The following is a 25766-nucleotide window of genomic DNA, read 5'->3' on the forward strand; positions in this document are numbered from 1 at the left end:
AGCTGTTCATGCCCTTTGAGCCCAGAGAATGTTTTGTGGGAAGACTTTCAATTCCTGATTCCTTTTCTTTAATAGCTTTAGAATGACTCTCTATTTTTTATTTGTTTGTGCACCTTGGTGAGTTAGATTTTTGAGAAATTCATCCATTTCCTCTAAATTAAATTCCGGGCATAAGGTTCTTGTTATTTTCTTTTTGGTGTCTGCAGATTCTGCAACTGATTATATGTACCTTTTCCTTTTTTCTTTCTCTTTTCTTTTCCTTTTTTTTTTTTTTTTTTCTGGGACAGAGTCTCACTGTCACCCAGACTGGGTTGCAGTGGTACAATCTTGGCTCACTGCAACCTCTGCCTCCCAGGTTCAAGCAATTCTCCTGCCTCAGCCACCCAAGTAGCTGGGATTACAGGCATGTGCCACCATGCCTGGGTAATTTTTCTATTTTTTTTTTTTTTTCAAGTAGAGACAGGGTTTTACCATGTTGTCCAGGCTGCTCTAGAACTCTTGACCTAAAGTGATCCCCCTGGCCTCGGCCCCTTTTTTTCTTTTTTTTCATGGTCAGTTCAGGAGAGTTTTAGCTTCATTATAGGCTACAGAACCAACTTTTGGCTTCATCTATCCTTTCTAATATTTATTGTTTCCTATTTCTCTAATCCTAGCTGTTTATTTCTTCCCTTTACTTTCCCTGGGCTTATTTTGCTAGAGTGGAATGCAGAGGGATGAGTGTTCCAGGAAGGCACAAAAATTGTGCCAAGTCTTGGAGCTAGGGATGAGTGGGGAAGGGACATGTTCAACCATTCTAAGCCATTCCCTTCCCAACTCCCAGCTCCCAGGTATGTGCCCCTCGCAGGAAGAGCCCAGGAATGGGCCAAACACCTCACTTCTTTGCTCTGAGGACCACCCCAACCCTCCCATCAACAGCTCCAGAAACCCAATGGTCCTTCCTGGAAACAGGGGGCTCGCATCAGTCAGAAATGTTTGAACCATGTCCCTCTGGGCCTGAGGGGCAGAAGGGGTCATATTATGGAATGTAAGGAGGCCCTGTCATCAGAACCTGACTTAATCTGTTTCAGATATTAGACTTCCACATAAAAGTTGACTGGAAAAAGACTTCTGCAGCTAAACGAAAGTTTAAAACTACCTTGGTGATAAAATATAAGCAGACTAGCTTTCTCTTCTAGCTTTCCTACTCATTTCCCAGAAGACTTTGGTCAAGTTATTTAATCTCTCTGCATCCATTTCCTCATCTATGAAATGGGCATGATCATAATGGTACGTACCTCCTCAAACTAAATATATAACATGAACAGAGTCCTTAGCATAGCCCTCTTTTCTCTACAGGAGTTAATTTTCATTGTTTTTCTTTTTTCTGCTAGAGAAAGTAAGCAGAAAACAGCTCCTTGGACGGCTTCCCATGGTGAGTGGCGGGGCACATCTGTGTCCCTTTTTCCTCCCTGGCTCCTTGTGGCCTGGACAGCCAGAAGGAAGCCATGCCATGCTGCTTCAGCCCTCAGCTTCCCTCTTGCATTTCCTGAAAAAGTTTTTGGTGCCCAGCTCCAGCTCAGCAGATTCAGGATCCCCCTTCATCATGACTTGGTCAACACCCTACTCAGGCCAAGGTCCTCTGAGAGCTCCAAGCCTCCCCACTCCCTATAAAAGGCAGGCAGAACAGCCAGAGGAGCAGAGAGGCAAAGGAACATTGTGAAATCTCCAACTCTTACCCTTCAACATGAAAGTCTCTGCAGCGCTTCTGTGCCTGCTGCTTATAACAGTAGCTTTCAATCCCCAGGGACTTGCTCAGCCAGGTAAGTCACCATCACCTCCCCTCTCCCTCTCTTTCCCTCTGTTTCTCTCTTCAAGGAAGACCTAAGCCCAAGTGCTCCCACTTTTTTTTTTTTTTAGATCGAGTCTCATTCTGTTGCCCAGGCTGGTGTGCATGGGTGAGATCTTGGCTCACTGCAACCTTCGCTTCCCAGGTTCAAGCGATTCTCTTGCCTCAGCCTTCTGAGTAGCTGGGATTACAGGCACCCGCTACCACGTGCAGCTAATTTTTGTATTTTTAGTAGAGAAGGGGTTTCATTATGTGGGCCAGGCTGGTCTCAAACTCTTCACCTCAAGTGATCCTCCCGTCTCGGCCTCCCAAAGTGCTGGGATTACAAGCGTGAGCAGCCATGCCCAGCCAAGTGCCCCACTTCTAAGCCCACCAGAATAGTAAGGCTCCTCAGAGGTTCACTTTAACATCTAATTTTAAAGATAGAAAGCTGAAGCCCATGTTGGAGACAGAAGGGACCCTACCCGCCCACCTCCAGGTTATCCCAGAGCAAGAATGAAACCTAAGCTTCTGACTCCAAATTTAGGGCCTTGTCTTTGACCTCATCTGATTTTCCCAAACTCTGCACATCTGGGACCACACCCAGTACCTTTCCCACTGGCCTTGCCCGTGGCCTCCCCCTAGATGGCAGTGACATGTCCTCACCATGCAGCTGAGCCTTTGAGATCCTGAGGCCCATGTCACAGGTCCCACCTCACCTCCGGGTCTAGGGCGGGAGCGCTGGGCTTGGAGGTGGGTAAGATCTACTTCTTCCTCTTTGCTTTGCATTCCATACAGATGCTCCCTGCTGTATTCAAGCTGAGAAAAGCCTAACATATTCTCAAAGCTTTTTCTTTGTAACTATTTCTAGATGCACTCAACGTCCCATCCACTTGCTGCTTCACATTTAGCAGTAAGAAGATCTCCTTGCAGAGGCTGAAGAGCTATCGCATCACCACCAGCCGGTGTCCCCAGAAGGCTGTCATGTGGGTAGAAAAGTCCCTGCTCACCTGGCTCCTCCCCAACCCCACATTCCCCAGTTCAAAGTTCTGCCCCAGGAGACAGACATCAGACTGACCTGGGATCTTACTCAGGATGAGATCTAACCAGACTATGTGATGCAAATCCTCCTATTTTGGCTGCACAACAGGCCCGAAGAGGGCCTATAATTTCCCGTGCCCTGCTTGCTGGATGGGCACCAGGCCACACCGTTTAGCAGATGCCAAGATCAGTTTCCCAGGGGCAGCAAGAGCACTGGTTGCCTCCAGAGACCCCTTCTGTCCACACACCTCCTACTTCCTGTCCCGTAGGGGTGCCTCTTCACCTGTAGCAGGTGGGTCAGGCAGGTTTAGAGCCCAGTGTGTCATCTCCTAGGTAAACCCTCAAAGGGTTCCATCTAACTGAGCCAGTTTTCCTTCCTCCACAGCTTCAGAACCAAACTGGGCAAGGAGATGTGTGCTGACCCAAAGGAGAAGTGGGTCCAGAATTGTATGAAGCACCTGGGCCAGAAAGCTCACACGCTGAAGACTTGAACTCTCCTACCCCCACTGAAATCAAGTGGGAGTATGTGAAATGACTTTTCCATTCTCCTCCGGCCTCCTCTTCTATACTTTGGAATATTTCTACCATAATTTTCAAATAGAATGCATTCTGTTTTGTGATTGAAAATGTACTATGTGTTAAGTAATATTGGCTATTATATGACTTGTTGCTGGTTTGGAGTTTATTTGAGTATTGGTGATCTTTTTTAAAGCAAGGCGTTGAGCAAGTTGGTTGCTGTCTGTAAGCCCCCTTCCCTTCCACTGTGAGCTGCTAGCAGTGGGTTTCTGTTCGGCTCCCAGAGGTTGAGAGCGTGCCTGTGGGAGTCATGGACATGAAGGGATGCTGCAATGTTGGGAGGCAATGCATCCTCCCAATGTAGGGAGGTGAATGTGAGGCATTGCTAAATATGTTATTGTGGAAAGATGAATGCAATGGTAGGACTGCTGACATTTTACAGAAAATACACTTTATTTAAAATCTCTTACACAGTGGTGTTTTCTTCAGGAGTGACTTCCAACCAGTAGGAGCTCTAGGAGGTGTGGGTGGATGACAGAGCATGCCAGTGGATGGCGGATGTACAGAGGCCCTGGCCATGAGGCTAGCCTGGCTCATCTGAGTTTCAGGGAGGGCCTACCTCACCAGCCCAGGCTGTTCTGGAACAATGGCTCCAGTCCTCAGCATGGGCGCTCCTGGCTCGCAACTCATCAGTTTCATATTCAGTTCATTTCTTTCTTTAAAATCATACTCCTGCCAAAAGTAAACCCCTCCCTCCCCCTCTAGTCTCCCACCCCAATCTATGCCTCCCCACTCGAAGCAGCAAGTGATTCAGACTTCATGTGCACCTGACACCCAGAGGGAAACCAGATGACCAAGTCCTAGTGAGCCTCAGGCTTGGTAGGGAAGAGGGCACTTGGGCCGAACAGACCTTAGAGGATGGGAAAGTGTGGTCATAGCAAAGATTCTTTTAGGGGAGGTCCAAGAGGGCAATGTGGGGAGAGGGCCTGGGAGGAATATCCCCAAATGCTCAGATTTGGGTTTCTAGAGTGTAAAAGTTGGAGATATGTAGAAAGGAAAGTTGAGGGCAGGTTCTAGAGGAATTAGAATATCAGGGTGGGGAATTTAGACTCAGTTCTGAAGGCAGGAGGAAGGTGTGAAGGTTTTTGAGTTATCCAGAGGGAAGAATGGATGCCAGGAAGAGTAGCTTTTGGCTGTGGATAAGATGGAGTTGAGAAGGGAGGGCTGAAAACAGCCTACTGCAATAGTCCAAGCAAGAGAAAATAGGGGCTGAAGGGCAGTCATGGGGGTGGAAGAGGGGAGGCAGATAAAGAAGACGGCCAGATGTGTGATGGGGGGCAGTCATAAGGGCTGAGGAAGGGCAGTCATGGGGGTGGAGGGGAGGAAACAGATTAAGAAGACTGGACCAGATGTGTGACATGTTGAATGGGGAATGAGGGAAACACAGCATGAGACCTTTGTCCTCTAAAAGTGACCTTTAAAGATCAAGGTGTGCCAACCCCAAGACCTAAAAATATTTCCTTCCTTGGCTATTCTTCCTTGAATCACACGTTGCACAAATTGGAGCTTGTGAATGTCCCTTTTAAGGCATCGGGCCTCCTCTTCCTATGTGTCCACCGAGGGTTCTCCTGCTCGTCCAGACAGCCGCACTCCTCCAGATAAGCTGGGTGGGCATTTCAATCAGACTCGGAACCCACCCATGCCTGGACACCCACCGAGATCTTCCTCAAGGACAGATGGGCACTGCTGACAGCAGCAGGGCCTGTCCCCCAGATCTGGTACCACGCTGCGTCAGGCAGTACACTTGGCAATTTGGGACACCTGGAGGAGTTATCCTGGGAGGCAACGGCCCTGGGCTCTAACACCAGATCTGCCCCTGAATTGCTGCATCTCTCTTTAGCACTCAGTCACCTCATCTGTAAAATGGGTTTAGCAACATTTTACAGGCAGACAACCTCACAAGATCCCCTCCAGCTAGGGCAGCTGTGATTTGGTGATAACATCACCCCCCGAGGCCGCTGGGCAGAGAAATGTTTCTATGTCTATCTGGGACCTTACCTGTTGTGTTGGACTCATGTGTTGGTGTGTGTGTGTGTGTGTGTGCGCCTGTGTGTGTGTGTGTGGGTGTGTGTGTATTTTTCTCTTCTTAGGGAGAAGTGCCTTACTTGTTGTGTTGGACTCGTGTGTTGGTGCATGTGTGTGTGTGTGTGCGCACCTGTGTGTGTGTGTGTGTATTTTTCTCTTCTTACGGAGAAGGGTCTTGCACCCAAATGTGGACCCAGCTGTGAACCCCAACTTTCTGTTCCACTGTACCCCTCTTGGCAGCCAAATCTAGAGGCAGAGAATCTGCACCACCACCCCGAGTCAAAGCTTACCAAGGACAAAGGCAGTCACTGAGAGGTACTGAGTCACTTATTAGCTCAGTTCCCCTGGCACCAGGTACAACATGTTTCCCTCCTGCCCCATCCTTCTGCCCCTGGTTTCCACCTCTCAATCAAGTTTTCACTCTGAAATCCAAGAGACACAGAGGGCTGGGGGTTGATAATTCTATAATTTAAATGTATAAAGTGCAACAATAAAGCTTATCAAGACCAAGCAGATCCTCTGTGACCCAGCAAAAGCGGGGCAGAAGGAATGGTATAGGACTGGGGATTTCCGGGACAGGTGAAGCTACGTGGTTTCCAGAGCCCATAATGGAAAGAAATCTGCTCATTTTCTTTTTGGCAGGCAGTGGCTCAGCTTTTTAATGTGATTCTGAACCCATCTAGCCTGGTTCAAGGCGCAGGCCTCGTTGCCTCTCTTCAGCTTGAATCTGTGAACAGAGAATAAGAGAGAAGGCTGAACCACCCAAGCCACCACTGGGTGAGCACCACACAAGCCCCGCCTCCTCCGGCTGCCAGGTCCCCTAAGCTGCTCTTGCTGGGCCTTGGGCTCCCCTCTGTAAATGAAGTTGCTGTACAGGATGTGTGGTTTGCACGGTGGGGAACAGCCAAAGCACCGGGAGCTTATGAATTGAGCTTCCTGGACCCCTCTCCTGGTTTCAATTTGGTGTATCAGGGTGGGGCTGAAGAGCCTGAAAACATTCTGATGATTAGGTGGGATGAGAAATTCCCATCCTAGAATAGCTCTCCGCTCCAACTTTAATGTTTCTGTGTCCATCTGGGGCCTTACTTGTTGCGTTGGACTCGTGTGTTGGTGCGTGTGTGTGTGTGTGTGCCTGTGTGTTTGTGTATTTTTCTCTTCTGATCTGTCTACTTCCTAAACTGGACGATTGTCCAATCTATAGACCAATTCTGTCTCTTACTATCTGGTTGATCTTAGACAAATATCTCTACCTTCCTGAACCTCACTTTTCATGACAACAAAAATATGTACCCCAAGAGGATCGACAGAGAGAATATACACAAAAAAGCCTTAAAATACTGACTGGTATGTGAAAGCTACCCCAGTTAAGTTTGTAAAGACCCTGTGATGCAGCTATGTTTATGCCCCTTCACAGATAAGAAATACAGAATGATACGCAGATAATTAGGTACAAAGGAGTTACCTGTCCATGGTCATCCAAGACTATGGGTTCCAAATCTAGAGGCAAGAACTAATCCTGGTTCCCTTGCTCTTCCTAGTGCACAATAACCCCTTGTCCTTTTGTTAAACAATTCCTTCCTCTTAGCTCATAATGCTGGGATGTAATACTTGGCACCTTGGAGTTTCAGGAAACACAAGTCACAGCAGGAGCACAGATGCATCCTTCCTCACACCTGCTAGGAAGCTCCGTGCTCCCTCTAGCGCCCAAGCGCGGTTTGCACCCAGATGCTGGCAACTCTGGGTTTAGAAACCTTATTCTGGTAAAATACTGTCATCTAGTGTCTACTCTTCTAATTCCAGGCTGGCGGGGTTCTGTGCTCTAGGGAGAGATTGAGCAGGTGATCACTTACATTAAGCCCTCATTGGAGCAGCTGGAGCTGGTATTTCTGTAACACTGGATTGCCCGCAGGGAAATCTCTTTCTCCACAAATGAGAAGCAACATCTGGAGAAGGGTACCTGCACTGGAAGAGGAACACAAACGATGGTTTGCATCCATTTCTCAAACTCTCACCTGTAGCACACTTTTTAAAAAACAAGCAAAAAATCACCTCCCAGGACAAGCCCTGGTTTGGGGACCACATCTGGAGGGTGCTGGCATGGCTCTGTCTCATCAGCCACCTCGTTCTGGGGCTAGGTAAAGAGTCAGAAGATTGGGGTTCAGATCTGAGCTCCCCGCACCCCAGCTGAATGGCTTTGAGGAAGATGTGCCTTCATCCCAGCCCTAGACTTCCCATCTGTAAAATAAGACTTTTTGGAGCCTGGTTTCTAAAGGCTTATCCAGTTTTGGTATTTCACTGCATATGCATGATTCTACCCCAATACTCATGTCCAAGGGCCCTGGGCCCCACACCCCGGGGACCTGGTCACTCTGATGCAGGACACGGTGGTCCACAGTTCACAGACCTGATCTGGGGAAGATTAGGAATTGTTTGAGGACTCCAAGCTGATGAGATGACAAGGGAAGAGCTCCCAGGAACTAGCTAGCTGCCCTACTCAATCTCTTGAATCCCCTCCTGCCCTGGCCCTCGGCTCTTTCCCAGCCCCCAACCCCCACTCTGTTCATTTGTGCATTCTCCTCCCACACCACACCCCGCAAGAGACCTGCATTCCAACCCCAGCTTCTTCCTCCTAGTTTTTCTGTTTGCAACCCCTTTCATGCCTCTTACTAGGTTGGTACTCTCCAGACAGCCTTGGAGAGCGGCCATAATCAACTCCATTTCACTGACAGAGAAAGCAGAGTTTGAGAGCTAAAGTGACTTGCCCAAGAGTAGCCAACTGTTAGAGCCCAGTCTTGCCTTCAGACTCTGCTTTGTGTCTGTCACACTGTGGAAGCTACACTCAGGCCCTCCCCTGGACCTCGGGCCTCCCCGCTTTACCCAAGTAACCTCACAGGTTCCCTCCCTTGGGTCTGGATGAAGCAGAGCCTCCTTGTACTGAAGCTGGCAGTTCAGTTCTCTGTGTTTGCCCCAACTCATGGTTCTCCTACTGGCCCTCACCCCTAGCCCGTCCAAGTTCACCATTCCTCGTCTTTAGCTAGGAAGAGGGGAGACTGAGTTGGTGAGTTCAAGGAGGCCTGCTCCAACCCCAGAGTGGCTGACCACGTTTCTGCCCTCCCTAGAGAGACACAAAGGGATGCCTGCCACACTCACTGCTCTTGCTGTCCACGTCTTGTGGCCACATCCCAGCTAGCAGCAAGCACACCAGGGCCGTGGTGATGATCTGCATGTCTTCTGGTGTGGCTCTGGCCTTCCTGGAGCAGCTTTGATGAGCCTGGTGAAGCTAAGAGCTCACCACTGTGCCATCCTGAGATGCCGAGGGCTTTTATTGTTTGAAAAAACTCCCCCCAAAACTCCAGGCCATGGTGGGAGCCACAAGTGGGAAGCCATAGGGACAGGGAACAGTTGCTCACACCCAGTGACCATGTGGTAAACTCCTTTCCCCACCTCTCCTGGGTGTTATTTGTGGTGATGGATTGATAGGTTGCATTGGGAACTTCCCCAAGTGTGGGAGCAGATAAGAATCTTGAAAAAGTGCGTGGGAACTGCCCTGGTTGAGTGGGAAGCAAAGAAAAGTAAGTGAGAGGAAGTGGCCTGTGTGTGGCTTATCCAACCCTACGTCATTCCATCCAGGCATGTACTGCTGCTTCAGGGTAGAAGTGTTGGGACCTGAGCAGAGATACACCTGCATTTGAATCCCAGTTCTGCAGAGGAGGGATTACATAAACTTACCCAAATGCATATTCACACAAAATGCAAATAGCAATGCATGTCTCAAGGATGTGCGATAAGAATTAAATAACATTCTCTATGTCAAGTGACTGGCCTAGATATTGGTCATTTCTCTTTTTTTCTTTTTTTTTTTTTTTTTTTCAATCCTCAACACTTTTCAACAGCTTATTCTGTTCTAAGTCCTTGGTTAGCCCCAGGGAAGGCAGTTATCAATGAGGAGCACTGCCTGACCTCGAGCCACTTCTCTTCAACTCACAGATAAACAAGTGAAAGGCACCCAGTGTAAGCACAGTGATAGATGCGTTATATCGGGGTTACAGAGAGGACTGAGAGCTGCTCACCAGCATCTGAGAGTCCTGCCAGGGAAATTTTCCCTTTTTGTTTTTTTTCTAGAGTCTCACTCTGTCACCCAGGCTGGAGTGCAGTGGCTCAAACACACTGCAGCCTCAAACTCCTGGGCTCAAGCGATCCTCCCGCCTCAGCCAGGGAATTTTCCCTTTTTTTTTTTCTAGAGTCTCATTCTGTTGCCCAGGCTGGAGTGCAGTGGCGCAAACTCACTGCAACCTCAAACTCCTGGGCTCAAGCGATCCTCCTGCCTCAGCCTCACAAGTAGGTGGAACTATAGGTGTGCACTACCTTGCCCAGATAATTCTTTTCTTAATTTTGTATTTGCATAGAGATGGAGTCTCATTGTGTTCCCCAGGCTGGTCTTGAACTCCTAGGTTCAAGCAATCCTCCTGCTTCAGCCTCCCAAAGTGCTGGGATTACAGGTGTGAGCCACCACCCCAGCCAGGAGAACGCTCTTTAAGCAACATCTCCCATGTGCTGATGTGGAGAGGGGAATGCCAAGTAGAGGCAGGGTTTTGTATGAGGACAACAAGGCATAAGGGAGCACATTTCATTTCAAATCATCAGGAAAAGCAGAAGTGTAGGGTCCAAGGAGAGTGACAGGAGTGAGAGAGTGGTTGCAGAGAGATGTGGATGTACATTACAGAGAAGACTGGGTCATGAAGATGTATGCAGTGCTTGGAATAAAGAGCACATAGTAGGTGCTCAAGAAAAAGTAGCTGAGCCAAATCTAGGCATTGAAATCATGAGGCCTGTGTGCATCATATAGAGTGACAGCTAGACTGATTGTGCACTCTTCAGCTCAAAAACCCGCAGTGGCTCCACACTGTCTGTATGCCTCAGTGGATGCCAGCACATTTGGTTAACTGCAATTCCTGATTGCAAATAACTGCCACTTGCTGTCCTATCTCTGGGATTTTGCTCCTGCTGTAACCTCCACCTGCAGAGCCCACCTCTCTGTCTCCCTCTGTGAACATCCTACCCATTGCAAATGTCATTGTCTCCACAAAGGCACTTCTGTCATATCTAGCAGATAGGATCTCAGCCTCTTGTGAGAACCCTCATGGCTGGATCGCCATATAATTCCTGCAACACTTTCCTTTAGTCCACCCTCCAAACATGGAAATGTCCAAGTTGAAAGGCCTCTTTCAGACTATCTACAACAATGGCTCTTAAAGTTTTTTGGGAGAGCTTTTGCACAAATCTGAATATCTTAGTCCCATTTCAGAATCAGAATCAAAACACATGTGTCTGTACATGTTGGAAAGAAAAAATTTCCAGGTAATTTTCTCAGACACCAGAAGATAAGAATCACATATCTCGTATGATCACTTCATATTATGATGAAATGAGAGGAAAGTAACTTGTCCAAGGTCATGCTGACCTCAGGGAGAATGGAACTTGAGCCCTGGTCTTTTCATCTTCATGTGCAACTGCCTCTGAGAATACACTTTTTGCACAGTCTACAACTAACTTCCTCTGCTCAGACCAACCAAGTACCATTTATCCTTTCCACTGCTTCCTGCCACCTGAAAAGTGGTTGAAACCACAAACTACTGTTGTCTCTATCCTATTCTCTTTGTCGTTAGAGATGAATAAATACTATGTGCTATTCATCCTACTATGCACTATTCATCCATCTTTTTCTTTCAACTTTTAAGTTCCGGGGCACATGTGCAGGGTGTACCGTTTTCTTTATCCAGTCTATCATTGATAGACATTTGGGTTAATTCCATGTCTTTGCTATTGTGAAGAGTGCTGCAATGAAGGTTCATGTGCCTGTATCTTTATAATAGAATGATTTATATTCCTTTGGGTATATACCCAGGAGTGGCATTGCTGGGTCGAATGGTATTTCTACAAGAGATGAATACTTTTTTCTGCCTTTACCATAGGGTGTCAGGAGAGAGAGAAGACACAAGCGGGTGGTCAATCAGCCTAATGTAACTGCAGGTCCTTTAGATGCAGGAAACAGACAGGGGAAAATGTGGCCACCTTGGAAATTCTTTGCTCTTCCCCTCCTCCTGGGGTTGTTGGCCAGCCCAATCAAGAAGGGAAACAGGGCTGCCCTCTCCACCACTCGCTTCCCCTCCCCCCGCCTCACTGTGGCCACAGTCAGACCTGCACAGGCAAAAAGAGAACAGCAAGATTTAGTCATGCTTTTCCTTTCCAGGCTCCCTCAGCACATGGAAGGAACTGGCTGGAGGCTCTTATCACACAGGAGCGTAATGTTTCTCATGGGTGTCTCTTCCACCCCAACGTGACTGCCAAGGGCACAGACTTCTCTAGGCTCTAGCACAAAGACTAGGACCAAGTAATAACTCAATTAAATAGTTGTGTAACTGAGCAAGCTGGGACAGATGGCATAGGATGGACTGATGTATAAGAGATGCTCTCAGAATAAACACTGAACAAGTTATTCATATGAACACATTTCTTCGTTAGAAATTTGAAAATCAGAACTGCCTGGAGATAGGTTTTCTTAGTCATCTTTTATGAAATAAGTACCAAATAAAAGAGGATAGGTAGAGACAAGATAGAGTTTAGCCCACGCAGCTGCCTCTTAAGACATCTCTTCCAGCAGCGCCCAGTGGAGTCCAAAGGTGTCCAGGAGCGTTCCAGCCCTCTTTCCTCCTCCTGGATGGCCCGAGTGGCCTGGGGCTTGGCCCTGCCTGCTCGCCTCGCAGTTACAGTTCAGCCTGATCCTTGCAGATCAGGGCATAGAAACCAACAAGGGAGAAGTCATTTACCCAGCATCATACAAGCACAGAAATACTGGTCTTGCTTTGTCCAGCTCTGGGGTCAAGTCTTCTGGGTTCCCTCACTTAGGGAGGAAGCAAGCTATAGAGGAAATGCAGGATAGTCAGACACAACTGGGTCAGATCTCAGCTCCACCACTTGACCCTAGGCAAGTAATTTACACTTTCTGAGCCTTTGCTCTCTCATTGTAAGCTCCACAGCTAACTGGACTTGGCACAACTCTCCTCATTGTTTTTAAGATAAACTCCCCAGGCTGAGGCAGGAGAATCGCTTGAACCCTGAAGGCCGAGGTTGCAGTGAGCCAACATCACACCACTGCACTCCAGCTTGGGCAACAGAATAATACTCCAGTCTCAATAAAATAAAATAAAATAAAATAAAATAAAATAAAATAATAAAAATAAATAAACAAACTTCCCGAACCTCAAACACATTTATTTGACGTTATCCGAAGGATCAAGTGAGATTTAAGAGGAGGGAAGGGAGAGGAAAATAAAAAGTTGGATCATTCAAAATCATCATGGAGCACCTAATATGTACCAGACACTGGGGATACCACAGCGGGACAAGACAAACATAGGCCCTGGTATTGGGAATTGTGCTAAGTCGAGGTTAGTGCTTCAAGGAGACAGATAATGTCCTGTGAGCTGCAGAGTGTGCAGAAATGCTCACCACAGGGCCGGACACATAGTAGATGCTCAATGAAACTGTGTCCTTCTTTTCCCCTCCATCCTGGACCACTCTCAGCATCAGCGCATGAATCCAGGCAGTGCCACCCTCTCTCCCACTGGGGCCCATTTCCTGGTCTCTTTCCCTTCTCATCTGGTGCTGCTTGACACTCACACCAAGGTTTGTGTCATTGTGCGCCTAAGCAGGGTGTCCTCTAGGGTCAAGTCTGCACCAGACCCCCTACCTCCTGCAAGCACAAGTTCAAATCCACAGCAAGGACCTGAGCACCCAAACACCTTGGGATTCAAAGCCCTTTCTCATGTTTTCCAGCACCTCCTTACACTCTGCCCACATTCCCTTTCCCCCTATTTTTCCCCTGACATTTAGCACTCTTTTTTTAAAGGAGCCCTCTCCTATTTACATCTCAGCAACAACATGAAGGAGGCATGGAGAACCCCTCATGGCAACAGAAAAACCAAGGGATGCCCCAAAGGATGTCACAGGCACCCAGCTTTTCAATGTGCTGCTGACTCCGACACCAACATGGTCCACCATGCTCAGGGTGACATGCAACTGTCTTGGTTGGTCTCAGAGAGTCCTGCACAGCACAGTCAGCAAACTTGCAGCAACAGAGTCCCACTTGCTGTCTGCACATACACTGGGATTTACTGCCCCTTCTGCCTAGAATACTCTTTCCTGCTTTATGTGCCTAACTTCTTGCAGGCTGTCCAACGCAGATCTCCCCGAGTGAATCCAGCCCACTCCTCACAGCAGGTACCTCACGCTAGTGTAATTTCCTGGTGGTTCACACTCCTTCCTCTCTAGAAGTTTCCAGAGAGCAGGAGACTCTCTGCCACGGTCAGCATTTCATGCTGCAGCGTTTAACACCGCACTCTGTGCAGTAACTATTAGCAGAAGAAGACAGAAGGAGAGATTTTAACATCACTATGGCTGAGCTCATGTCACAGAGGAGACATGAAGACCCTGGAGGTTAGTAGACAGACAGGAGTTCACACAGGTTGCCTGGATTGGAATCAGGATAACAAACTCTGGCCCAAATCCTGTGCTTGGTTATACCACACTGTGTAGTAGAAGACTGCAATTTCCGTTTGTGCTAATGGGCACCATTTGACACCTGAGATTCCAGTGACAGGTTGCAGTTCAACAATGTATTCATTCATTCATTCATTCATTCAGCAAACATCTTTCAGCTGGGCCTACAAGGATAAAGGCAGGATTTGTCAGGAGGGGAGAAGGAACAGGGGCCAGCATGGTGAGCAGGGGTTATGAGGGTGGGGTCTGAAGCCAGAATGCCCTGGTGCCTAGTCCCAGTTTCCCTGAACACTATTTGCATAACTTCTTTGAGTTACTTAACCACTGAACCTCATCTATAAACAGGGATAATAATAGCATCTGCTTATAGGCTTGTTGTGAAAATTAAATATAAAGTACTTAGAATAGTGCCTGACATATTTCTCTGGGAAAATGGGAACAGTGACATCACTATATGAAAATGTGTAGGCTGCTGTCTTCAGAGCTTGGGGGTGTGTGAGGCTGCATGGCAAGGGGTGGCTAGAAATGAAGGGTGAGGAGGGCTGGGCCCAGTTGTGCAAGATCCTGTTTACTGAGCTTTGTCTTGATCCTGTTGGCAATAGAGGGCTTGAGCTAATCTTTTGCTCAGGACAGGGTGGCCCAATTTGTGGTGAGGGCTGAGGGCTGGTGCCAAAGGCTAGAACATATTGAAAGGAGGCAACCAGGTTGGGGAGGCTGGGAAAGAGCTCTGGTGAGAGATGAGGAGGGTCGAGGTTGCGTATGGGAGCATGTGAAAATCAGGGTATGAGCTGGCTCTGCCACCTGCTCTCTGTTGGATTTGGGCAAGTTCCTCTCTCTGAGCCTCAATTTCCTCACCCAAAAAGTGGGAAGGTTGGCCTAATTCAGCAACTCTTGTCCTTGAAATGGGATTCTTATATGGATCATTCGGGAAGCTTTGGTCAAAAAGACACATGCTTGTCTGCTCTAGATCCCCATATTCTAAATGCAGGGCAGGCTTTTCCAAATGAAAACGCTTCTCATATAATCCAATCCTACCATTTCTCTACCCTGTCAAAAGCCCCTAACCTGGATGGCCACTGGGACTCTCTCTAGCTTGGCATTTACTGACTCTCAGGATCTCCAAGCAAGGGCAGACTCCTGCCCACCAGTCACGCTCAAAGCGTCACCCTTGCCCATCCCTGCTGGGACCGGCAGTCGGATCTGGCCTGTTAACAGCAGTCATGCGGAGGGCGCCTGCTTGGGAGGTTACCAGAAATACCCTTTCCCCTTCTGATGAGGCTCAAAGGCAGTGAAACCTAATGGGACTGAACCTGGCCTTTGAGGTGTTTAGGTCCGTCACCCACTCTAAGAACCACACTTGCAATCCTTCCATCTGACACTTAGCAAGCACTTTAAACTTAGAATGTGTTGTGAACTCCGCATCGTGGTTCTTGAGATGTTTGATGCTGTATCAAAAATATTCACCTTGCAATGTCTCTGTGAGTATCCAAGGGGTCCCTGGGGTCAGGCATACACCATGCACAGCTTGGTGCTCAGGGGTACACTAGATGAACGTGCCTTTCCATCTTCTCCCTCCTGGCCCCTACTCCCATAGAGCAGGAACAGCCCTTAGGAAGACCTGGGGTAGACCAGGTCATATTACTGATAAGTAGCTTGAGGCTGAGAAAGAAAAAGCAAATCGTCATGTGGGGACTTGGTAACAGGGCCCTGGAGACAGTCCCGCCTCTTAATTCCCAGGCCAGGCTCTTTCTCTTGTGATTTGCTGGCCATGTGCCGCTATCTGGAGGGCTCGCTGTGGACAGAGAGAAGGTGAGGATGCTGAAGTTCTGCAGGATTCCCACAGCCCACCTGGAGGCCAGAACACAGTGCCTTTGCAGGGAGTGGTGGGGGGAAAGCCCCTGCATTTTCACCCCCCAGAGCAAGGATGCAGTGGCAGGAAGTGGCAGCAATGACTTCAAAATATGCCCACTAAAACCAACAAGGCCACCCATCATTGAGGTGACACACCCACAAACTATTGGGAAAGTCCCCCAAGGAGTCCTTCCCTTTCTGGGGTGGCAGGTGGAACCGCCTGGGACATCCCATGGCCCACAGTCCATTTCCCAATGCATCGTGAGCCCACAGCCCTGGGATTCCACCTGTCCATGTTTCTCAGGCCTGGCCCACTTCATAAGAAGCCCCTGTCACCTGGTCTGGCCTCCTGGGCTCTGGAGTGAACTAAACTGACCACAGATCCCGCAGTAAGCTCAAACTGCTCACCCTCAGCAACCGAAGCTGAGCCTCAGGCACACCGTCCAGCACCTGCCCTCCTGGCCTTCTCCTCCATCCTCTGAGGGCGTGCTATCCAGGCATCTACATTTTAATCCAGATTGCCACTCACTAGTACCTGGTCAATTCTGCTCATCACCCTAAACTTCTGAGTCATCATCTGTTAAACTGGGTTAACAATGCCTTTGTCTCAGGAATGTTGTAAGGACTAAATATGGAACTACATGCAAAGGCTTCTAGCACAGAGCCTGGCTCAGAGGTCATGATTTCTCTGTGTTCTGTGTTTCCTCCCTCCCTGCTTGGTTTGCCTGAGCCATCTTTATAGCGGCTCTCAAGAGCTGATTCTAAGTCAGTCAGGTCCTGTTTCTCAGCTGTGACTGGCTAGCATCGCTTCCTTGGAAGAGTGTGAGTTTCAGGAGCCAAGTTTACAAGGGAGCACCTGAAGTCAAGACTGCTGCCTGCCAGATGCAACTAGACCCTGCAGTCTATGTCCCTCCCACCCTGTGACCCTAGCCAAGACAGGTGACATAGTTTACATGGTTCAGTGCAAAATGAAAATGATGACTCTCTTCTTCAAAAACTAAGAATTTCAAGACAGCACAAGTAAGATGCCATGAAACCAGGCAGGTGTCTATTGCGTTACTCTCTGGAGTCCCCTCTGCCCTGGCTTGCAAGGTAACTTTCCAGAATCCTACTGTTATGGTTTTATTGGCCTGTTAAAGTCCTTGACATAAAGATATATCCTAAATGAGGCAGAGAGATGCATTTCACTTCCCCCTAAAATAGCTCCAAGTGGCACATCAACCCTCAAGTCATACAGCACCCCCAGCTACTCTCCCCTGCTCCCCAGCACAATCAAAGGCCAGAGTTGCTGTCAGATCTAAGGTGGTGCACAAGGGATTGTGGAGAAGGGGCAGATATGAAGAACATGAAGGCATTCATTCTGCTGATCTGGATTCCTTCTTGGCCACTGTTTCCAGCCAGAACAAATCTCAACTAAAGACTCCTCATACCACCCAGATATGGCGTGATTCAGTAATGGGGTGTGTTGGGTGCCCAGCACAGTGTCTTGCATAATAAGTAAGAGCCTCAATTAAAGGAATCTGTCACCAGTCTCCTCTGCAACCTCTTCTAGCCACCTTCAATGAATGGGTCCTCTGATATCCAACTGTGACAAAGCAGGCAGATGGCTCTGAACACCCCACACCCCATCTCCTAGGCCCTCTTGTACATGGCCATAAATAGCATTGGAGAAAGAAAAAGGAAATAGGGACCTGACTTTTGTCCTGGCTCTCCCACCCTTGGCCTCTCTCTACATCAGTGTCCTCATCCATAAGAGGTGGATTTTAGTCTTTTTCTAGCTTAGGTGACCAGAGGTTGTGAGCCTCACAGAAGACAATGAGTGGATGGAAGGGGTGTTTGGCTGAGTAGAAGGTTATCAACACTACCATCCTTCTACCACGACTGCCTCTCACTCACCTTCCTTCCCAGCCAAACGATTGAAATAATTCATGTCACTCTCTCTCCAGTTTCTCACCTCTCCCTTCTTCAACGTGTTGCAAACTGGCCTCTGCCCCCTGCTACATCACCAAAACTGCAATGACCCGAGTCACCAGTCAACCGCCTGTTGCAAATCCAAGGCCCCCCTGGCTGTCATCTCGCCTGACCTCTCAGCACCCTTGATCTGTTCACTGTTCCTTCCCGAAACATCCCTCGCCATGGCTTTCATGACCCTCCTGGTTTTCCTTCAACCTGTACGGCTGTTACTCTGAGACTGGTTAGGGGCTTCTCATCCTCTGTTCACTTCTTAATCTTGATGTTCCCCTACACCTCTGTAGCATTAAGATAGTTAATAGCTAATATTTACTAACTGCTTCCTGTGTGCTAGGTAGTTCTCTAAGCACTTCACATGTGTTAACGTGTCAAATCTTCTAAAGCCCTGGAAGTAGATGTTATCATTATCCCCCACTTTGCAGATGAGAAAACTGAGGCCCAGAGTTGTCTGAGATTACTTAACTAGTCATCAGGGAGGTGATATTTAAACACAAGCTGTCTGCCTCCAGATCCCGTGTTCTGAACCTGTCCTCCATACTGCCTCTCAGCAGACTTGTCCCTGAATGCTGTCCAAACATTTTAGCTTATCCTGCAAGGTTCCTCCTAATCTGGTCACAACCTGTACCACCTATAACGTCATATACAGAGGATGTCCCCTAGGCTGAATTTCACAGCCTTCCACCTGACACACCCTGCTCTTTGCCTATGCTTCTCCTCTCTCTCTGGGGGAATAAACTTCTCTTTATCAGCTAATGAGCTTCCACTCTTCTGAGAACACCTCGTTCACAATTGCCTCCTCTGTCAGAGGCCTTCTCCACCTCCTCCCAACTCTCCCTCTTCTCTGAGTCACTTTGCTCCTCTCTCTGTGGTTATACATATTGCTTTATATGTAATTCATTCACTCCCATGCCTGCCGTCTTGGCCAGTCTCTGAGCTCCCTGCCTAACACAATGCATGGATGTAATAAGCATTGGCGAATGCTGAATGAACATGTAAATGAACGAATGAGCTGGCCCACATCTACACAGCACCTGAGACTTTCACCTGGCCTACTCCATGTTTCAACAAACTGAGCCAAAAAACAAAATGCAAAAACCCTAAGTCTTTACACCCACATCTATTCAGGCTATTACACGCACGCAGCGACACATGCGTGCACACATTCCCCCCTGAGCCTTCATTCACTTCCTGGCTTAGCTCTTCCTTAGGCTGCTGTCTCAGCCTTCCGGCCATTCTCCACATCTGCACAGGCTTCCAGGCATCTGAAAATCCTGCCTTTTCTACAATATGTCATCTCAATTCTGCAAGGACTGAGTTTTCCATTCTTCCATAGTATCCAGGGCATTTCACGGGGCCTAACAGTTACAATCTTACCACAAAGTCATGTACCATGTCAGACAAGACAGTCTCCAAGCAGAAATCAGTGGCTACCAGTCATAATAATAGTCCTTTGTATGTTCACAGTGACTTGTGGCTTCCTTAGCTCCTTAGACCCATTTGTAACTTTGAGCCTTACAACCAGGTATGGAATAGTAATATAAATCTACCTTATAAATAAGGAAATCAAGGCTCATACAAATTAATCACACACACACACGTACACACACACCCTTCTACCCAAATGCCCTGGGCAAAGTATTGGGCTGAGTGTTTAACAGGTAGCTGGTGATGGTTCACTGTGTCTTCTCTTTCCCCAATAGGTTTGCAGTCTCCTATTGGAGAACCCATCAGACTTCACATGATTCTGTTAATATATAGTTTTATCTCCCCAACTACAGCCCTTCAAGCCCAAAGACTGCTTGGCCCACACTGAAGCAGGTCCATGCCAGGTGAACATGGGATGGGTCAAAGCCATGCAATAAGATAGGTGTCCTTCAAAGGCCTGCAAAGGAGCATTTCCTTTTAGCATCCACATAAGTATTTCCCAGGGCAACCCTCTGCCAACATCTCCCCTGTGTAAACAAGTAAGCAGGTGAATGCATTCTGGCTTTACTAATTCAGGTACATAAACAGAAAGGCAAGATGAATTTAAGACTATTATTAAGTAAATGTGGTTCCCTTACTTTCAACCGTATATAATTCTTTCTAACAGTATTATTGGGTTGAAGGTACTTAGAAGATATGCTTTAATGGAGGTTTTTATCAGGATTTGTAATTAGCCGAGCAATTGTGAGCACTTTAAAGTACTTGGAAGCAGATTAAACCCATTAAAGAGAATCAACCACTCAAAAACACAAAAGCAGTATCCATTTACATGCCGGCAATTGCTATGCCAATTAGAAATGCATATACTCAAGCAGCTACTGTAAATCTTACTCCTGATGCGGTATTTGACATTCCTCCCAGCAAGAAACACTCATTCATTAAGTAAACAAATATTTAAAGGATGCCTACTCCGTACTGGGCACTGTTCTATGTACTGGTAACTGAGACACACAAGACACTTGTTTTTGTAGACCTGACACCTTGCGAGAAAGGCATCATTTTCATGCAAGCTAATATGTGAACAAGATAATTTCAAATAGGATAAGTTGATGAAGGAAACATAACAAAAGGATATAACTAGAGGAGGGATTACAGAGTTTGCATTTGAACTGAGACCTGAATGACAAGAAGATGTGAAAAATGAAGAGGTGAATATTCCAGGCAGAGAGAATTGCAAACATGAGGCCTCATGCATCTTTGCTGATGCTACCCTCTGAATAAGACAAAGATTTAGGTAAAGGCAGTTGACTGGGAAGGTGCAGGGAAAATTAGTAAGGGAGTAGGGGAGCAAAACAGAGAAGGGACACACTTAGTAAAGACTGTGTTATCAAGCCAGCCCCTTTGAGGTTGAAGTCTGAGAGGAAGGCCAGGGACCAACTCATGTAAAGCCTGGTAGGCCATGGTGTATTAGAAAGTCCGTCTTGGCAGGGCATAGTGGCTCATGCCTGTAATTCCAGGCTTTACATGAGAGGCCAAGGCAGGCGGATGGCTTGAGGTCAGGAGTTCAAGACCAGCCTGGCCAACATGGCAAAACCCTGCCTCTACTAAAAATACAAAAATTAGCGAGACATGGTGGCACCCTCCTGTAGTCCCAGTTAGTCTGGAGACTGGGGCAGGAAAATCACTTGAACCCAGGAGGCAAAGGTTTCAGTGAGCAGAGATGGCACCACTACACTCCAACCTGGACGACAGAGCAAGACTCTGTCTCAAAAAAAAAAAAAAAAAAAGAAAGTGTTTGTGTATTAGAAAGCCAATTATGAAATGTAGTCAGGGATAAGGATAGGAACTGACTTCTTTTTTTAGTAAGACTTCTCTCTCAGCTGTGTGGAGAACAGATTTTCTGAGGACAATAAGAACCAGTCAGGAGGCAATAGCAGGAAGCCAGGCAAGGGAGGGCAAGGGCTCCGGCTAGCCCGGGGTCAGTGCAAAGTGGATGGATCCAAGTATGACATAAAGGTAGAGCAGGACTGACTGGTGGGTTAGATGTGAGGGACCAAGGAAAAGAAGGATGCAGCCTTGGCTCGGGTGTGCCAGTACAGAGATAAGAGGATGACAAGAGAAACAAGTTTCATCTCCCCGGTCTCCAGGATGGGCTCTGCCACTCTCTGATTGTGTACTCAGGCCAGCCACTCTCCCAGACTGGGCTTCAGTGTTCTCATTTGGAAAATAAGAGTAGAACTAATCAACTTCTTAGGACCCTTTCAATGCTAATATGCTATAATTCTAAAAAAAAAAAAAAAAAAAAAAAATCAGCTTTTGAAGTTTTAGTTATTTTTAATATATCCATAAACCCGTGTAAACCACCGCTCAAAATAAAAGCAAGGATCTTAACAATAAGCTACATCCACCATATTTTCCCTCTATACTGCTTTCCCTGACTCCCCCAACCTAAGGAAATCAAGACCCCAAACCCCCTTACTTTCTCTTTTCCATAAATTTGACCAATGTGTGCCGTGTGTTTCTAAAATGTATACCTATATATTTTACCTTAGTTATTTTTACTTTATAAAAAGGGTATCACACTGTTTATTTATCCCACTGTTTATAGGGACTTATTTGTTGAATAGTATTTTGTTAATATCTAGGACATCTGTATCATTACTCTGCAGTTCATTTGTTTTAAATACCATATTATATTCCATTGGATAAGCATTCTATTGTTTACATATTCACTCTCTTTTGATGGGCATTTGAGTCTTTTCCAGAATTTTGTCATTGTAAACAGTTCTGAACATTCTTATACGTGAACATTTTTATATATGCAAGACTTCCATTAGATACATATGAAAAGTGGAATTTCTTGGTCAGAATATTCACTGTCATCAGGAAGTTATATCTGTCAGCCATAAGTGTTCCCTCTTCTGTGAAATGTCTATTCCTAGTTTTTGCCATTTTTGGGGGGGTATTCGTATTTTTCTTATCAGTCGCATTGGCCTGCTTCCTGCCTGTAGAATACTATCGCTCAAGGTCATTTTATGTCCTCAAAAATCGTCTTTTTTAATCTAGGCTGGCAGCACTTTCAGTAATGTAACTCTCTCAAAAACCCTTTTTGAAATGTCAGTAGCCAAATCCACAACTCATTTTGAGACATGTCTTGCTCTCCCTCTAGATGTAGTTTCAAGTACTTTGACATCATCAGGTTTTAAGAGACCTTTCCATGAGCCATTTTGTCTAACAGAGAGGTTATACATATTGCTTTATATATAATTCATTCATTCCCATGCCTGTCGTGTTGGCCAGACGTATTCTTATCAGAGGTCTTAACAAAGGCAGTGACAGTTGTGCCCTGGATTTGGTCTTGGTCTTGGTCTCCAGGCCGAGTGTTCAAAGCCAAACCTTTGTTTTGTTTTGTGCTTTAAAGCTATGTCATATTTTGAGAATATTTTTAAACCACAGAGGTTGGAAGTGAGAGGTTATTGCATCTTTCAACACTGTTAGCCCTAGAATTTCTAGACTTTCTACGTTCCCTTTCAATTTCGCTTGCAAATGAGCCTGCACTTTGCTGACGTCATTTCTTTCTTGTAGTACCTCATGAAATGCAGCTAGTAAAAACTAACTCACACTAGCCAATTCTGTCTCAAAACCTCTTCTTCCAAAGCTGCAAATTCAGTAGGTTTATTTTCTGCCTTCCAAGTTACCATATGTGACAGTTTTACCAAATGTCTCACTACAGCATTCCATAGGTTGCCATTTCTCTAGCCCCTATAATAATTTCTCTGTTGTCTGCCACCCAGCTCCAAAGCCAAAACTGTACATCTTATCCTTTGGTTAGAGCAATTTTCCTCTTCTGGGTATTAATTTCTGTATTGGCCAGCTTTTGCTGCAGCAACAAGCAACCCCAAAATATTTGTGGCTGATAACAAGAAACATTTCTCTTTTTGGCTCTCAAGTCTGCAGGCCAACTGCAGCCCTTCTTCAAGCTATGGGTCAGGTCAGTCTTTGTCACATGTCTTCCCAATTCCAGGGTCCAGGCTAAAGGAACAGCTTTTGCTCAGGACAGGGCATTCTACTGGCAGAGGGTCCAAGAGAAAGAGGATTCAAAGCTTCTGCTGGGATCTGGCATGTCATATCTGCTAACATTCTATTTGGTCAAGGGAGGTACATGGCCAACCTCAAAGTCAATGTTGTGAATAAATACATTCTAAACCCTTTTAAACGAGAATATAGCCTCCTGCAGATTTGAAGGAGCTCTTGATATGTTCTTATATTAATCCTGTTGGTATGTGTATTGCAACATAATCTCCCATTTGTAATTTGCTTTTAAGTTGTCTCCTTAAAAAGTATGTTAATACTTTTATTGAAAAGATATATAAGTTTAACAAATTGTAGTAGCTCCACTATCCTGACAACCATTTTCATTTTTATTGACCTTCTAGTCCCTGTACACATTAAACAAACTCCACCAATACCATCATGAGTAACTCAATGCAATTATCAGTTTCTATACCATGCAATGCTACCCTAAGAACTGCCACAAATTTTAAGTCCAGAAGACAAAGAAACAGAAACTTAGCAAGATAATTATTTACAAGTACAGTGTAGAGAACTGAAAAATGTTTCAACAGTTTTAAAAAATGCTTTCTTTCAGGCAGAATCCAGAGACTACAGTAAGCAGGGAACAACAGACAGTCTCCAGATCTCAGAAAGAGGAACTTAAGCAAAAACGAAACAGGAAAAAAAAAAAAAGAAAGAAAAAGAAAAACTGTTCTTTCGAAACCTTGCAGCCACCTCAAAGTGAGACCCGTAAGCTAACAGGTATACTTCAGAAGTCTCTAATTCTCATTAGTTGACTTTCAGTAATCGATGTTGGCCCCATGCAGCCGTTTTAAATCACTAACACAAACATTACTGTCTTTGGTATTCTTGCAGTGTTTTCATTTACGAGAAAACCTGCAGAAGAAACTGCTTGAACTAGGGCAAAGCAGCAAGGAAACAGGTTACTACATAATCAGAAGGCCCTAAGAAAGGTGGCAGCAGGTCATATAATTACCTCCTTGTGGATAAAATCCCTGTCCTCAAACTAGGCAACCTACTACCTGTACTTCTTCCTTAGGAACCAATTTTTTCTTGCTGGTCTACTTCGTAAATGCCCCTTAAAGTAACCTGTTAAATTAAGCCATCTTTTTTGAGTTGTTTTTTTTTTTTTCAAATTCAAACCAATTAGAATTGTTTCACAGGTGCTTTAAAAAAGTTATTGGCCATATGATGTTTATCAAAACCACAATGCATTTGCTTAAAATCAAACTTCAAATAAGTTAGGAAGGGGCGAAAGTAATTCGATTACATTAGAAGATGCAAAGCAGTAGTCTAGACCTCAGCCCACCATATATTGTTGGAGCATATATTTCATTTATAGCATTTAATCATCAAAAGTCAAACATCAAATCTCATAAAATCTCCAACCTTTCTTGATCAATTAGAAAAGTAGGTGACACAATGTAAGTCCTGCTTGCTACCTATCAACGGGAGCGAATTAACACCCTGCCTGTCCCCTTTAGATGCCATGTGTTTTCTAGTCATACTCAGCTCCTCCTGGGTCTTTGATGGTGTTTCAGCTTTTCAGTTTTTGACCACTGAATTATAGTAAATGGAAGCAAATTCTGATCATGATTTTTGTCAACATTATAAACAAGCTTTTAGAAACCATCATGCTCTCTGCAATGGTACTTTTATGTATTTTTACAAAATGTACCCATTCTCCTTAATTTGATCCACTTACTCTGCCTGACTATTAAGGATGTGGAATGGACACTTATGTAATTAATGAAACATGTAAATTCACTTTTCTCCAGGCCTTAGTTAATTAGTTAGAAAAAGATAAGTTTCCAACTGCAGAGTAGTAGTAATACCTACAGTGGAGACACACGTCAGAAAATCACTGTGCATGAAAGAATGACTGTAATCGCTTCACGTTCTGCAGGCGAGTTATGCATGTTGTCAGTTTAACTAAGATTATGCCAAAGAGAATTTCTTGAACATTCTCACTTTTCTTTGGCATATACCGAAAGACAACAAAGGTAGCGTTTTTTTCCCCAATGTTTACCCAATTTGGAACAAAGACCAATTATCAATGTAGGTGCCCTACCATACGTCTGGGAATAAATAAAAAAGCACAAATATGGTCCAGGATGCATCACGTTGGTTGGGCCCACCCAAGGGAGAGTTTGATGTTTCCTCTTATGTAAAGTTCCTGTTGTCAATGGCACTGCACTAGATATTAACATTCAAGATACATGAAAATATTTGTGAGGTAGTAACCTTTTCCTTGCCTCCACGCTTTGTCCCTTGTCCCTCTTCTCCCAAAATAAAATAAATAGCAGACACGTTAAACAGGGAGCTTTTAGCCTTGCTTGGCTACAAGGCCCAAGATAGAATATGGTTTGGCTATTGGAAGAAAGCTGAAACATGGACCTTCACAGGTGTTAAAATTCAAGGTAACCTTTCTAGCATTTTG

The 25766-nt window shown here is 45.9% G+C and overlaps 2 protein-coding genes across 2 annotated transcripts; one reads left to right on the plus strand and one right to left on the minus strand.

Annotated features, from left to right (window-relative positions):
- Positions 1–1124: 1124 nt before the first annotated feature.
- CCL13 (C-C motif chemokine ligand 13) lies at positions 1125–3830 on the plus strand. The gene is made up of 3 exons (XM_008011015.3): positions 1125–1799; positions 2676–2790; positions 3231–3830. Exons 1-3 carry the CDS (start codon positions 1724–1726, stop codon positions 3334–3336), a joined length of 297 nt encoding a protein of 98 aa, XP_008009206.1. The 5' UTR covers positions 1125–1723; the 3' UTR covers positions 3337–3830.
- Positions 3831–5845: 2015 nt separating this feature from the next.
- Positions 5846–9053, minus strand: CCL1 (C-C motif chemokine ligand 1). The gene is made up of 3 exons (XM_008011016.3): positions 8597–9053; positions 7297–7408; positions 5846–6173 (listed from the first exon to the last, which is right to left on the minus strand). The coding sequence occupies exons 1-3, from the start codon at positions 8670–8672 to the stop codon at positions 6071–6073; spliced, it is 291 nt and encodes a 96-aa protein (XP_008009207.3). The 5' UTR covers positions 8673–9053; the 3' UTR covers positions 5846–6070.
- Positions 9054–25766: the final 16713 nt, after the last annotated feature.

This window comes from Chlorocebus sabaeus, chromosome 16 (assembly GCF_047675955.1).
Source record: "Chlorocebus sabaeus isolate Y175 chromosome 16, mChlSab1.0.hap1, whole genome shotgun sequence".
NCBI classification, from domain to species: Eukaryota; Metazoa; Chordata; class Mammalia; order Primates; family Cercopithecidae; genus Chlorocebus; species Chlorocebus sabaeus.

What these genes read in the sequence shown, in the direction of transcription:
- CCL13 (XM_008011015.3), top strand. Translation starts at nt 1,724, where the DNA reads ATGAAAGTCTCTGCAGCGCTTCTGTGCCTGCTGCTTATAACAGTAGCT. An exon ending in CCAGGGACTTGCTCAGCCAG is followed by an intron (nt 1,800 to 2,675) that starts GTAAGTCACCAT and finishes AACTATTTCTAG; the next exon opens with ATGCACTCAACGTCCCATCC. An exon ending in TGTCCCCAGAAGGCTGTCAT is followed by an intron (nt 2,791 to 3,230) that starts GTGGGTAGAAAA and finishes CTTCCTCCACAG; the next exon opens with CTTCAGAACCAAACTGGGCA.
- CCL1 (XM_008011016.3), bottom strand. Translation starts at nt 8,672, where the DNA reads ATGCAGATCATCACCACGGCCCTGGTGTGCTTGCTGCTAGCTGGGATG. An exon ending in AGACGTGGACAGCAAGAGCA is followed by an intron (nt 7,409 to 8,596) that starts GTGAGTGTGGCA and finishes TTCCTCTTCCAG; the next exon opens with TGCAGGTACCCTTCTCCAGA. An exon ending in TGCTCCAATGAGGGCTTAAT is followed by an intron (nt 6,174 to 7,296) that starts GTAAGTGATCAC and finishes CTCTGTTCACAG; the next exon opens with ATTCAAGCTGAAGAGAGGCA.